Source organism: Danio rerio, chromosome 7 (genome assembly GCF_052040795.2).
Source record: "Danio rerio strain M-AB ecotype USA chromosome 7, GRCz13ab, whole genome shotgun sequence".
NCBI classification, from domain to species: domain Eukaryota; kingdom Metazoa; phylum Chordata; class Actinopteri; order Cypriniformes; family Danionidae; genus Danio; species Danio rerio.
Genome location: NC_141027.1, coordinates 17,317,501 through 17,333,028, shown reverse-complemented (window position 1 = coordinate 17,333,028; position 15,528 = coordinate 17,317,501). Strand labels below are relative to the sequence as shown.

Genomic DNA, 15,528 nt, shown 5'->3' with positions numbered 1-15,528 from the left:
ATGGGCGCAAAACAGATGTCAGCACTTCAGTAGGTTGGCATATTGCAATTCTTTCACTTAATAAAATGCTCAATTTAAGCGCAATCCATAAAACCTAAAATACTGCTACAGATTTAATATTCTTACAAATCACTTTCACTAGGAAAAATGTGATATTTTAAAGCAAAATCTTAAAAACAAACTCTCGTTATAGGTATCAAATGGAATATTTTCATTCTACAAAATCTTCTTTAAAGTGACATAAAAATGTTCTTCGCAGTAAGAAATAAATCGCACAGACTAAAAGACTTACTGTGAAATCAGATAAGATTCAATCCATAGCATCCTCCTTTAGCTTTATTTTGAAGAATGCAGTACGGGGGGAAAAAAAGTCTGCAAACACTGCAGCACTGGATACAAAAGATGCGTGATAAAACTTCTCTGTGGCTCTGCTGCACATAACCTCGTAAATCTGCGTCCTCCATAAAGGAGATGCATAAAGCAGGCCTTCGGAATCACCGGCTCACTGCAGGCCCCGTCTATCACATAATCACACCTGCATGAGAAACCTTCACCTGACACCTCAAGGACCTTTCAGACGCCTGCACCTCCTCTCACTTTAAAGCACTTTAAAGCAAAGCATTGCATGGCAGATTCAATAAACAGGCTGCATTTTGTACGAATTATGAAAGTAACTACTGTTTAAAACACTTCACTGAATATTTAGATTTTAAGAACGGTACAATGAGATGTCATTATTCACCTCAAACTTCATTCAACAATATAAAAAGAATACTTAAAGTTCACATGAAATCAAAATTATGTTAACTCCCTTTGCTAGTTGTGTAGTGAACAATTCATCTGTGCATGTCATTTGTCATGTAATCTAAAATTGAAATCTGAAAATGCAATTCCTGTTTGTTTGCAATTAAATTCCTGGATTACGTCTGAGGTGTTGGGCATCGATAACAAACTTAACCACGCCCCTCAACTGTCAGTTTGACGACAGAAATGGTGAGGAGGAGGTGTCTCTTAGGTTGTATTAACTTTCCCAAAACCCTTTTGCCAATTTTCCTGAATGAAATGTCTACTTTACTACATCCAATCAGCTCGTAGTAGAAAAAAAACAAGCCACGCCCACTGTTTTCTCACAATAATTAGTTTCTCTAGGAACTCTGTCACAATACGGTCACAGCTTCTGATTTATGCAGACTTTTAATGACAAATTATTTTCAACAGTCAGTATGAAGGCTTAAGCCATGGCTTTTAGTAAAAGAGCCAATTAGAGCTGCACAATTGATCAAAAAAAGATTGCGATCTCTATTCGACCCCCTAGACGATCTTAATCCAGAATTTCTACGATTCCTGCCAATCATGATTTCAAGTTCAGGAGAGAATCAAAGGTGGCTGCACGAGTCTTTTCATTGTTTCACATACATTGCTCAGCGACATGGACACCTCCAAATGATGTTAAAATAGTCACAAACTGTATTTATAAGGTATAATTCACCCAAAAATGTCATTTTTGTCTTCATATGATGATGTATTCGCCGCCGGGAAATCACACGTGATGTGAGCTGCTGACTGTGCGGCGCGCACCCTACTTAATGGTAGATATATATCTCAAACATAATTCAACATCAAAATTATTATAAGTAGAATGTAATTATTTATAGAAACCAGTAGACCGACACATAATATTATTGTTGTTTTACTAAATGTTTGAGAAAAAACAATCTCATATTAAGCTTTTTTTTTTTACATCTACAGAATCTTGAGAGAATCGTGATCTTTATTTTAAGCAAAAAAAAAAAAAAATCGCGATTCTCATTTTAGCCAGAATCGTGCAGCTCTAGAGCCAATCATTGATTGGTTTAGACAGATGAAACCCTGGGGGAGGGACTCGGTCCAGACATGGGTTTTAACAAAAGTTTCTGCAGCATCATTGTGATGAACCCTCTGTGGTCGGTAAATGAGCTGGAATCTCAATGAATTCTTGCCTCACAGACAGGAGAATTATATCTACATTCAAGTATCTTGGAGTTTTGTTCTCGAGTAGGGGAAGGATGGAATGTGAGATTGACAAGCAGATTGATGTAGCGGCAGCAGTACTGTGGTCAATGTACCGATCCCTTGTGTTAAAGAAGGAGCTGAGGTGAAAGGCAAAGCTCTCGATTTACCTGTCAATCTATGTTCCTACTCTCATTTATGGTCATGAGCTTTGGGTCATGACCAAAAGGACAAGATCTCAGATACAAGCGGCCAAAATGAGTTTTCTTCACAGGGTGACACTCCCCTATAGATAGGGTGAGGAGGACCCGGGAAGAGCTCGGAGTAGAGCCGCTGCTCCTCCACATCGAGAGAATTCAGCTGAGGTGGCTCCAGCATCTGTTTTGGATGCCTTCTAGCAAAAGACCAACGTAAATGGACACAGGGTTATTTAGAAGATGACATAATGTGACACGCAAGTAATTGAATCTTACAGCAGTTACATAGTTTGATTGACTGCATGACGTCTGACTGCGTCATCCAGAAACAGCAATAAAGGATGTTGATGTCATGAATGTGTTCCCTTTTGCTTGGGTAACCTGAAAAAAATATGTTTTTTTTTTTGTTGAGAAGTTTAGAATGTTAGAAACAAAAATTATTAATCAGTTGTTAAATTTCACTGATGCTTCCAAGTATGAAATTTATTTATGAGCTTGGCAAACAGTCTTGAAGAATTTGATGCTTTCACATTGAAAGTGAGAGGAGCTGCACTTATTCGCTCGAGAGGCGATTCAAAAATGGCTGCTGAGTGAAATAACCTGCTTTAAATGGACTTTGCTTACACCGAAAAAAAGCAATTCTTATTTATTTAAAAAGGGTAAGTAGTAAAAAACATCAATGTTTATTTTACTAGCACAAATCGCTTATCTTTAGGTTACATTAATCCACTCAAAAAAAAAAGGTTTGTTCTGGCAATCTTCAATTAAAATCTGATCATTTGCTTCTGCGTTTGGAGTTGCGGTCCAAAACTGACAACTTTAGCCACAATAACCGTAGCAATGCCCCAATTACTGTACTGTTTGTTGGTAATAGGGAATTATGCGCAAAATTAAGCCCTGCCCCAAATTCAATCTTGCATTTCAGTTGGAAGTATATCAACATACTGAAATAAAAGTTTTAGCAACCCCCGGGTTTAGGTGGACTTCAAAAGTGACAAGTTGACTTTACTTAAAGTATTTAAACCCATTGTAACTTGCAATTGTTACGTTGACTTCACTTAAATTTTATAATTATGCACAGTCAAATTTACTTCATTTCAAGGCAAAAGGTTCACTCACTTTAAACTTTTTAAAGTTTACTAATCGCCTGCTACAGTGAATTATTTTAAATAATTGAAGGTCTTTCGAAAGGAAGTTCATCAAACTGAAAGATCAACCCATAACTTTAAACACAAAGGTGAATATAGACATGCAATGCAGGTTTATTCCCCCTTAACAGCCCTAAGACCATTCAACACAGGGGTGACCTCCTTTATTGAAGCTCAAAGGTTGGTTCCGCATGACAGATGAAGCTTTTCAAGGAAACGTTCTCATCTTTTCCATTTAATAATCGACAACACCAAGCAAATCATGACAAATGGAGGCTGCTTTAATTGATGTGGAAGCATCTGAAGGCGTTTCGGAAGGAGGGCGTTTTGCATTTCCTCCGAATACCGGACCTCCCCTCTCATCACACCTCTGAAAAGTAATTACTAAACCAACACAAACAGGACAAGAATCCACAGCAAGCCGAGCGCGAGCTGACAGACACGCATTTCTCTTTTTCCATTTCATTCATGCAAATGACAGCTCAGTGATACACTACACAAAACACATTAATGCCAATGTTCGGGAACAAATCCAATTCCAATTCGCAAGTTATAAATTAAAGCTAAACGTGAAGAACGTCAACAATAATTCCCAGCATTATTTCATAATGTTCTTTTTATGTAGAGTCCTTTTGCATTTGATCAGTAGATAAACTGAGACATATAAAAGGCATATTAATTATTATTCCACAAGCTACAAGTTTAAAATGGTATCTTTAGTTTGTGCTTCCTCTTTGAACAGGCTCTTTACTCATTCTCTGCTTCTTGCACACAGTAAATGTGTTTTTGACAGGTCATGATTAAATGCATTTACAATACTAAATGCATTCCTAGATAAATAAATTATTTGTTAAATCAACAGGATAAATTGGCTACGTTAACAACTAAAAAATGAGATTTGGTTAAATAAAGGAAATTACTACTTGCTCCCAAAGGCATCATCATACAAGTACTGTGCTGGTAATAAGTTACAGTAACTGTACCACAGTAAATATAGTGAGATACTGTATACACGACCATTCAGGGTCAGTAAGATCTTTTAAATACTTAAAGATGATTTCGTTTATGGCAAGGCACGTTTACTTATATAGCATATTTTATAGACAATGGTAATTCAAAGTGCTTTACATAAACAGGAATAAAAGAAACAAGAAAATAAAAATGATTAAAAGAATTTAAAAATATTAAAAACAAATAAAAACGTGTTAAAACAGGTTTTAAAAGAATGCAAAAGAAATGAAAGACACAATAGAGTGATCTGTTGGACGTAGCCCAGTGCTCATTCAGTAAAGGCACCTAATGTTGGAGCACATCTGATCATTTCTGGAAGCTGATTCCAAAAATCAGGGAGGTTTGGGGTGTAATAGCAGAAAGCAGATTCACCCTGCTTTGACTGAACTCTTGGAATTTCTAGCTGCTAAAGATGCAGATGCTAAAGATCTGAGGGATCTGTTGGGTTTGTATTCAGTGAGCATATCTGCAATGTATTGAGGTCCTAGGCCATTTAGTGATTTATTGACCAGTAATAATACTTTAAAATCTATTCTGAATGTAACTGGCAGCCAGTGTAAAGACTTGAGGATGGGTGTGATGTGCTCTGATTTCCTGGTTCTGGTAAGAATCCTGGCAGAAGCGTTCAGGATGAGCTGCAACTGACTGTCTTTTTTCAAGTGGTGCTCGCTGCAGAGCCATTTGAGGAGAGGTGAGCTCCAGAGAGGGGGAGCTTAAGCTTGAGCTCCACCTTTTTTGCACTTCTTCTACGAGTGATGTCACTGGGGGTAGGGTTAGGGGTGGGGTTGGTGTACGCATTAAAACAGCTTACAGGAGGAGGAGCGACAGCTCATGCTCCCCCTCTCTGGAGCTCACCTCTCCTCAAATGGCTCTGCAGCGAGCACCCTCTCTCTTTTTTGGAAGGCCAGTGAGGAGGCCGTTACAGTAATCCACCCTGCTGCTAATAAAATCATGAACAAGTTTCTCTAAGTCTTCACTTGAAACAAAGCTTCTGATTTTTGCAGTGTTTTTGAGAAGATAGTATGCTGCTTTACTAACTGCTTTGACATGACAACTGAAACTCCAGAGTCACATCAAGCTTCTTGATCTTGTTTTTTGTTGTTTGATCCTTATGCTCACCCTTATGCATTATGCTCAGACAAAAATGAATCAGTTTAAGTCACAAAAATAAATTTAAATTTAAATAAATGAAAATGTAAAAATATTACAAAAAAGGGCAAACAATTTAAAAAGTAAACTCATTTAAATAAATAACTAAAAATGAGAATTGGTTTAATAAAAAAAGCAAACTACTAAATGCTCATGAAAGCATCATAAAAAGTACTGTGGTGGAAATAAGTAACAGTTACTAAACCACAGTATATACTGTATGGCATAGGGAGATACTGTATACACAACCATTCAGGGTCAGTAGGATTTAAAAACATTCATTCATTCATTTTCTTTTTGGCTTACTCCCTTTATTAATCAAGGGTCACCACAGCTGGATGAACCACCAACTTATCCAGTAGATGTTTTACGCAGCAGATGACTTTCCAGACCTTCTTGCTGTGAGGCAATCGTGCAACCCACTGTGCCACCCTGATTTAAAAACATATTTTAAGAAAATGTTTTATGCTCACATAAATGTGAAATTATTTATTCACAAAAATTAATATGCATAGATAATAACCTAAAAGAAGTTTCTTTGTGCTGTTCATTTTTTTTAAATATTTAAACAAATATTGTATGTTTGTTGGGGCGGCAGGTTGGCTCAGTGGATAGCACTATCACCTCACAGCAAGAAGGTCACTGGTTCGAGTCCCGGCTGGGCCAATAGGCATTTTTGTGTTGAGTTTGCATGTTCTCACCGTATTGGTGTGAGTTTTCTCTGGGTGCTTCCGGTATCCCCATGTGCTATAGGTGAATTGGGTAAACAAAATTGGCCGTAGTGTATAAGTGTGAATGCAAGAGTGTGCGTGTGTGTGTTTGGGTTGTGGCTGGAAGGGCATCCACTGTGTATAACATATGCTGGAATACTTGGTGTTCATTCCACTATGATGACCCCTGATTATTAAGGGACTAAGCCAAAGGAAAATGATTTATTGCATGTTTGTTTACTTTTTATAATTTTTTTTCCTTTCACTTCGTCAGTTGGTTAAGTTTTTTTTCCTTGCCACTGTCACCACTGGATTGCTTGGTTTGAGACTTGTGGAGTTGTGCATCGATGTATTTGCTTTTCAGTGTTTAAACCTTCAGCAATGAAATGTAAACTACACTAAACTGAACTAAACTGAACTCTGAAATCTGGACTTTACTAGAACTTCTATGTTAAGCGGCTCTGACACAATCTAAACTGTAAAAGCACTATAAAAATAAACTTGAACTGAATTGAATATTTGTTTTTGATATTAACATAATCTTCAGATTTTAACCTAATATTATTTCATTTTGACTTTTTTTTGTTTATTAATTCATGCTTATAAAAGTAGTTATAATAAAGTAAAAACAGTTCTTATATAAATTCTGAAGGCTTTACAGCACACTGATTTCTTTAAAGAAGACACCTGGCCAGATTATTCCAGACAGATTTTGTTGTGAAGCTGTGAGCATATTTATTTAAAAATTTGTTTATGTTATATATATATATATATATATATATATATATATATATATATATATATATATATATACATATATATATATATACATATATATATATATATATATATATATATATATATATATATATATATATACAAATATATATATATATATATATATATATACATATATATATATATATATATATATTTAAATATATATATATATATATATATATATATATATTTAAATATATATATATATATATATACATACATACATACATACATATATATATACACACACACACACACATATACACGCACGCACGCACACACGCACGCACATTACATTAATAAAAACTACTATACAAATAAGTGAAATAAATAAGATCAAAATAAGTATAAAATAAAAAAATAAATAAGATCAAATTTTAGACAAAAAGGCCTTTTAGACTGAAACTGAAAGAGTTTTGAATTGATTGCCATATCTGCTTCTCTAGCTATTTCATGGCAAAACAACCTTTCATAAATATCACTTTTCTATATTAATAAAAAAATATAAGAATAAAAAGGCATAAACAGAAATAAATATGCAAGATAAAACAATGTTTTAATGTTTACTTTCGATAACAAATACATAAATATTTATTTTAAGTATGACCACATATAAATCGTTGTCTGATAACCTTAAAAATAGGGCATTCCTAAATGTTTAATAGTTAAGGGGAATATTTCCTTTTAGTAAATGCCCATGAGTGAGTCTCATGTGTCCGATATGACATCTTGTGTAAACAATCTTATGATTTGTGTCTTATGTCTTGAGAAAAAAAAAAAAAGATTTTCTTTCTAGTACTGGGTGGATTTTAAAAAGTTTTTTTTTTTTTTGAGAACTGATCCTTCAAGATTTAAAATAATAATAATAATAATTATTATTATTATTATTATTATTATAAATTACTAAGATTTCTTTTCAAAACTCTGCTCATTCAGAGGCAATAAGTCATGCTATGTAAGTGTACATGAACCTAAAAGATAAACTATAACTCCCTTAATCAAGCAAAGTCACTATAAATCACCAGTTTGTGAGCACTTTTTGAAGCTACAGCAAAACTGGCCGTACACACTGTACAATATAATGCGGCGAGTGTGTTGTGATTGTGATCTGACGCTGATATGAGCAATGCAGACGCAGCGCTAGCAGAGCTTCAAGTGGACGGCAGTGTTATCAGTGAGCGGCTCAGCCAGGACAGTCCGCGTTAAAGCTGTGGACAGATCCGCTTTGGCCACGGTCATTTATAACAGCACGCTGTATCAGAGAAACCGGCCAAAGCACCGTCATCCATCTGCGCATCAGATGACATTTCTCCGATTCCCATTATGATAAGACACACTTCATCTGTTAGCGCGGCTGGGACGGGGCTTGCCATCTACACACACACGCAGCCGAAATATAACCGCAGATGCTGTGTGTGATTTTCTTAAAGCTAAACATGCACATTTTGACATTTAGGTTCAGGTTAGTTTTCCTCTCTTACTTTTGATCACATTTTATGAGTTGTTTAAATAATAGATGGGGGCAATCAGTTCTGCAAAAATTAATAAACAAGGGTATAAATAAATAAATGAATGAGTTTCTGTCCAAGCTTGATGATGCTGCCTTACATTGTTCTTACACTTTTGGCCTTATTAAAAGAACCACATCAATTTTTAATGAAACAAAAAGAAAAACAAGATCAATCTCCTTCATTTAGCACAAAAAATGTGGACCAGGACAACATTACATCAGCTATATATAATCAGTGTTGGGTCTATTTACTTAGAAATTAACTAGCTGCGGTAATTAAATTACTTTTCATTTCAAAAAGCAAAGTAAGCGATTACGTTTAAATTTTAGGTCACTTTTATTACAGTTACTTATAATGTTGCTTAAAAACCAGTTAAACTCTGCAGACCCGGTACATCATCGACTTTCGCTTTAACATTTAAAAGGCTAGCATTGCACCAGACCCCCTTTAAAGGGGTTCGTTTGAAAGTGTAGAATCTATATTTTATGCACATATGCATCACTTTGGTTTTTATTCTATTGTACAAAAGTTATTTACACTTAAGTACACAGTATTTTGGATACTCGTTTTCATTTTTTCATATGACACGTGTACAAGTTATAGCTCAAATGAAAGCTCTTGCTGGTGCTCATACGGTTCTAGCATTCTTTTTATTGAATTATATTCACATATCAAACAGTTGCCAAATGAATCGTGATGTTTCCATGGCACAGAAGTGAAAACAATACATTTATGATCACTAAGCAGCCCCAGATAGCACAGACAGCTGTCATCTCTTACCTTTTTCTGTGTGCTGGAGGGCCATTCTGCTCTTTTTTTGAGGTGATGTGCATAAGTAATCCTTTAACATGTCTGACGTGGTTCAAACACAGTGAATAATGTTTGATCAAACAAAAGAATAGTGAAATATGAAAACAATGATCGGTCGGTCCCCTGTGAGACGTTTTTCTTCTTTCCTATGATTACAGACGTGCAGGAACCACCAAAATTAATTACAGCAAGCTAGACCACACAGAACCTAAAAGGCACACTTTCAAATTTAAGTTTATAAAAAAATAATACAAAAAGCGCCTCTTTTTTAGGTGTTTATTACAACACAGACAACATATATAGTTATTTTAAACAGTGTTTTATGAAAATTCAAAGGGTTTTCTTTAAAATGTTACCAAACTTTTGCATTTACACTTCTACTGTACATGTGGATTTGGGAAGCTTTTAAATTTGGATAGGCAAAATCCAGGCGGAAATCCCAAAATAGCACTAGAGTTTAACTGGTTAAATACTGTATGTAAATCCAACAGTTCTATATATATCTATTCAGAAGAGCAGAATAATTGTATTTTTTAAAGAACGAATCGTTTATCAAGGAAATTGCATATGCTAAAGAAAAACAATATTATAGTTTAAGACAACATAATGAATAATTTTAAAGAAGCAGAGTAATTGTAAATATTATTTTTTGTTATTTAGACATTTTCTGTCTTTTTCAACTAAAGGTTTTATGTGTCCGAACTGCACATGCTTAAAAAACAATGAAATATTTTAGAATTGTATGTCAATAGTGCCATGTTTGAAATACAATGACATTCTTTTGAAGCATTTTTTTTTGGTTTTGATACATATATAATTACGATAAAACCTGTCGGCAGGCCCGGCCCTAACCAATTTGGCGCCCTAGGTTTCAGGTGGAGCCCCATCACATCGCAGTAAATTCCACTGCTAGTGTACATATAGTCATAAGAAACTAAATACCTTTTTGATCTACTACTACAAGCTGGGGAAACGCCAGATAAATATGCAGATGCAATCAACGTTATTGCTGAATAGATCTAATATTTACACATTTGCTTGAGGAAGGAATGATGGAGGTAGTTACATTACTATTACTATTTTCCATAACATCTAAGCCCTTCCATAACATTAGCTGACGTTTAAACAAACAGATAGCACGATAGCTATTTATTGATTAGCCACCATGTTATGTCATACCTGTCAACATTGGGATGTAAAAAAATATGGGACAACAAATAGCTTCAAATGATAAATACATAGCAAACATTAGAAAACATTGACAATAAAATAAAAGGTTTAGGCTATTAAATACAATGGCCTATACAGAAATTAAATAAAGCTATAACATCTCATTAATTTTTATTGTATTTGCATATTGATTAAAGTTACTATAGTTATTTAGAGAAGAGCAGCAAATGAATCTCTCATTGTGTTTGAGAACAGAGGTGTCAGTTTAAGAGCGCAGATCTGATAAATATTTATATGTAGGGATGGGTATCGTAAAGGTTTTAACGATATTACTCCTTTTATCGATACCACCTTTCAGTTCAGTACTTTAACAGTTCTTTTATCTGTACTTTTTGTAGTGTTTTTATTTATTAAAAACAACACTTTTTTTATGATTACGTTTTTAATAATAATAATAAAAAAATGGTCCCACTTTATTTTAAGTGTCCTTAATTACTATGTACTTGAATCAAAAAATAAATACAATGTACTTACTGTGTTCCTAATGTATTTGAGAACACTTGTGGTGCTCTTGACTTGGGATAGGGGTTGGGTTATGGACAGGTTTGGTGGTGTGGGTAGGTTTGAGGGTGGGTTAAGGTGTAGGGAATGGTCAGCAGTGTTTTTACAAATGTAATTACAGAAGTTAATTACAGATGTAATTACATACCGGTATTTAATCAAGCATAAGTACTCAATAAATACATGTATTTACACAATAAGTACATTGTAACAAACTATTAATTCCTGTGTAAGTACATATTAGTTAAGGCCACAATATAAAGTGGGACCAAAAAAATACTTAAATTGTAAAACAATTAAATAAAAACTTTCCTGTAAATGAATGTACAAGGATTTGAAGAAAAATGACTCTCAGCTTTTTACCATTCTTCTGGAGAAAAATCAATATGTTTGCCTTTTCTGGAAGAGGTCGGGATCTTTCTTAGTTTATTGTGCTCCCTTTAGTTGAAAGTACCTTCTTTGAGTTGCAAAATGCAGTTAAATAATAAGATATATTCATGAATTTTCATTAACATGCTCATATAAGTGACTTAGGTGTTTTGTGAGTTAACAATGTAAAAACAAACTATTTAAATTATTTCTTATTAAGCATAGTTTATTATTAGGCTATTCATAGGCTACATATGTAAATACAGTAATGTAAAAGCATTTTTAATGTTTAAGATTTGTTTAGGCTACTGACATCATCATCAGATGTAAATCAGAGGTAAGACTCTCTCATGCATTGCCCTTGGCTAGACAGCAGTTCGGTTAATGTTCCTAATGAGTAAATAGCTCTCGTTAATAGTTTAGCATGCTTTCATTTTCGTATTTTACATGAAACGCACATTTACCAGTAGGAATGACATCTCGCCCTACTTATAATTCTCTCTTCTTATAGCCATATTTACCAATAACATAGCTATGATACACTGTGATATAGCCGGGCTTGGATCGTTTGCTTTCTCACTACAATCGATCCACTCTAGAGTTCGTTTCAATTGAGTCGAGACCAGCGCATTCAGACAATCTCGGACTCATTGATTTGGCACGGATCTGAGCGCGATTGCTGGATTCACATATGCCAAACAAACCGCGCTAACTGGGCAAACAAGACCAAAACAAAAGTCTAGGTGTGAAAGCACCCCAAGTTACTTTTTAGACAAAGTAATTAGAAAATAATTTAAATACAACTGTAATGATGCAATTATTAATGAATTACTTACTCAACACTGTATAAAATACTATTTATTTTATCCTTACTTATTTTATCCTTTTTAAAACTTGACAAACCCTATTCAAATTTGCAAGATAGTGAGCCATTCAAAAGTGACTGAAACCATGCAAAGACAGTTGGATGACCAGATGAAGGTCAACAAGAGAAGTTAATCTTTCGTAATCTGTACGAATTCTACAATATTACATTATAATCTTTACAGTATCACTAAAGGCTGGTTATCAGCTTTAAACAAGGTAATCTGAATCTCTGCATTGTGTCTCAACATTTAAAAGAATTTGCAATTAAACCTTCCTCAGCGGATAAAAATCAAAAGACTACATTACCCTTTGCTGAGGAGCATGTTGTGTGGACAGAAAACTGGAATAATATAGACTTTAGCAAGTTTAATTTGTTTGTGTCTCATGGGAAACATTTTGGAACTTCTTGAGGCTGAAATCATTGAAATGGGCAACCCAGAGTCCTGAACTAAACCTGATTGAAACTCTGAAAAATCAACAACTAACAAACCACTAAAGACAGTGAAATGTGGAAGAGATTGAAGAAGAGATTAACACAATAGACTAGGGAGAGAGAGACTAGTGATGTCCTGTGAAAGACTAGTGATAGTCTGCAAATGTGCTGAAGTCATTCAAAGAATTCCTACTCATTTCTGACTCCTTTAGCCTTCAGAATTTTTATTTATAATCGTTGCTAGTGCTTCAGTCATTGCTGTTATTTAATTTTGACCACTTGTGAATATAAACTCCATTTTTAACAATGAAGATTGCTTTATTTATGGAAAGGAATCTAGGTTTTACAAATAGCTCTCTAAATCAGTTCTGGACGTAAATGAAAATGTCCAGAACTAAATTTTGAAAGTATTTCAACTTAAGCAGTTACTATCATTTGACTAAATATAAAACCTCTTGTTGACCTGTTGTTAAAAAAAACATTAAAAAAAAAGAATTCAGATTTAACAAAACTTCAACCAACATAGTGATTTTGTGTTAGAACAACCTAATACACAAGGATTGAAAAAAATAAATGCCTACATAAATCTGTCTCCAAACCTGATGTGTTATTTCATCTTTGAACCCCTGTAGGAATAATTGTATATATATTTATCAACAGAGAGAACAAGCTGCATGGTTGGTGTGCACTAAACCCAGAACTGCTCAATCATGTGTCTATCTCTCATGACTGACGGATAACCCGTGTCACAGTCTCACAATCAACTGTCAGGCTGGAGAAAGATAAGATACCCCTGTCTGTGACACAACACATCTTTTTGTGTTTTAAAAAATGTGACAGATTCATATGTACTTGCCAGATCTCAACTCAGTTTATAGATGAACACGACTAAAAGCAAACACCATATAGCGAAGACAGGAACATGTTAGAAGTGTGTGTGAACAGGGTACGAACCGGCTTTGACAGCAACAGGACTTTCTAATAAGAAGACCGTCTGTTTCCAGTGAGTCTTTGTGCAGTTTGGAGCAGTGGAGAACATAACCTAAAATTCACAACACACATGCATTACAAAACAGTTTATGTTGAAGGAACACTCTACTTTTTGTTGGATATAGACTTATTTTTATAAGTCACCTTGTATTACACTGTTGAGTTTAATCATTTTTTTAATTCATTCAGTAGATCTTCAGCACTTTTAGCTTAGCTTAACATAGATAGATGAATGGGATTAGACCATTAGCATCTCACTTAAAACTGACCAACGCAAACACGATGAATGTTATGCAACACGACCAAAAAATTATTAAAACTCTTAGGTCATGTTTGAGCATGATGCTAATCTTCAATTAAATATGATTCAATGATCTATCCAAAGCTAAGCTAAAAGTGCTCCCGTCAGACCTGAAGATCAGCTGAATAGATACAAAAAATGTTCAAACTCAACTGTTTAACCGTAGGTGTATTTGTTTTTAAATCTGTCTGCACAAAAAAAACAACAACTACAAAAAGGAAACGTTACCGTGAATTAATTCTTTAAATGAACAGTCAACCAAAAAAAAAATAGAAAAGGAGAATCAATGCAAACAATTGAACACATTAATAAGTTGATACAAATATTAGGTAGGTAGGCTTTCACCCACAGTACAAATAATCTTTTAGACTGCAACTTTCTTCCTAATTTAACTTTACAAAATGTGTTCAAAAGAAACACTCACCGGGCACTTTATTAGGCACACCTGTACAACTGCTTGTTAACGCAAATTTCTAATCAGCCAATCACATGGCAGCAACTCAAAGCATTTAGGCATGCAGACATGGTCAATAAAATCTGCTGCAGTTCAAACTAAGCTCCAGAATGAGGAAGAATGGTGATTTTAAGTGACTTAGAATGTGGCATGGTTGTTGGTGTCAGACAGACTGGTCTGAGTATTTCAGAAACTGCTGATCTACTTGGTTTTTTAGGCACAAGCATCTCTAGGGTTTGCGGCGAATGGTCAGAAAAAGAGAAAATATCCAGTGAGCGGCAGTTCTGTGGGTGCAAATGCCAGAGGTCAGAGGAGAATGGCCAGACTGGTTCATGCTGATAGAAAAAGGCAACAGTAACTCAAATAACCATGTTACAACTGAGGTATGCAGAAAAGCATCTCTGAACCCACAAAATGTCCAACCTTGTGGAGAATGAGCTACTGCAGCAGAAGACCACACGGGGTGCCACTCCTGTCAGCTAAGAAAAGCAAACTGAGGCTACAATTGGCACAGATTCATCAAAGTTGGAAAATAGAAGATTGGTAAAACGTTGCCTGGTCTGATGAGTCTCGATTTCTGCCGCAACATTCAGCTGGTAGAGGCAGAATTTGGCATCAACAGCATGAAAGTATGAATCCATCCTGCCTTATTTAGGTGAGAGGATATTTTTTGGCACACTTTGGGCCCATTAGTACCAATTGAGCGCTGTCTCAACACCACAGTCTAACCGAGTACTGGTACTCCATCCCTTCTTGACCACAGTGAATCCATCTTCTGATGGCTACATCCAGCTAAATAACGCGCCATGTCATAAAGCACGAATCATCTCAGACTGGTTTCTTGAACATGACAATGAGTTCACTGTATTCAAATGGCCACCACAGTCACCAGAGCTCAACCCAATACAGCACCTTTGGAATGTGGGGAAATGGGAGATTTACATCATGAATGTGTAGCCGACAAATCTGCAGCAACTGCGTGATGCTATCATGTCAATATTGACAAAAATCTCTAAGGAACATTTCCATTACCTCTTTGAATCTATGCCATGAATGATTAAGGCAATTATGAAGGATC

The 15,528-nt window shown here is 35.0% G+C and overlaps 2 protein-coding genes across 3 annotated transcripts in view; one reads left to right on the top strand and one right to left on the bottom strand.

Annotated features, from left to right (window-relative positions):
- The window catches only part of LOC147835938 (uncharacterized), a 939,756-nt gene that overhangs the window by 153,648 nt on the left and 770,580 nt on the right, over positions 1-15,528 (top strand). The window lies entirely within an intron of this gene.
- prmt3 (protein arginine methyltransferase 3) overlaps positions 1-15,528 on the bottom strand; it is a 112,426-nt gene that overhangs the window by 6,511 nt on the left and 90,387 nt on the right. For both annotated transcript variants that reach the window (XM_087259309.1, NM_001017655.1), the window contains 1 exon segment: positions 13,660-13,747. In XM_087259309.1, the coding sequence (XP_087115435.1) occupies positions 13,660-13,747 (88 nt within the window).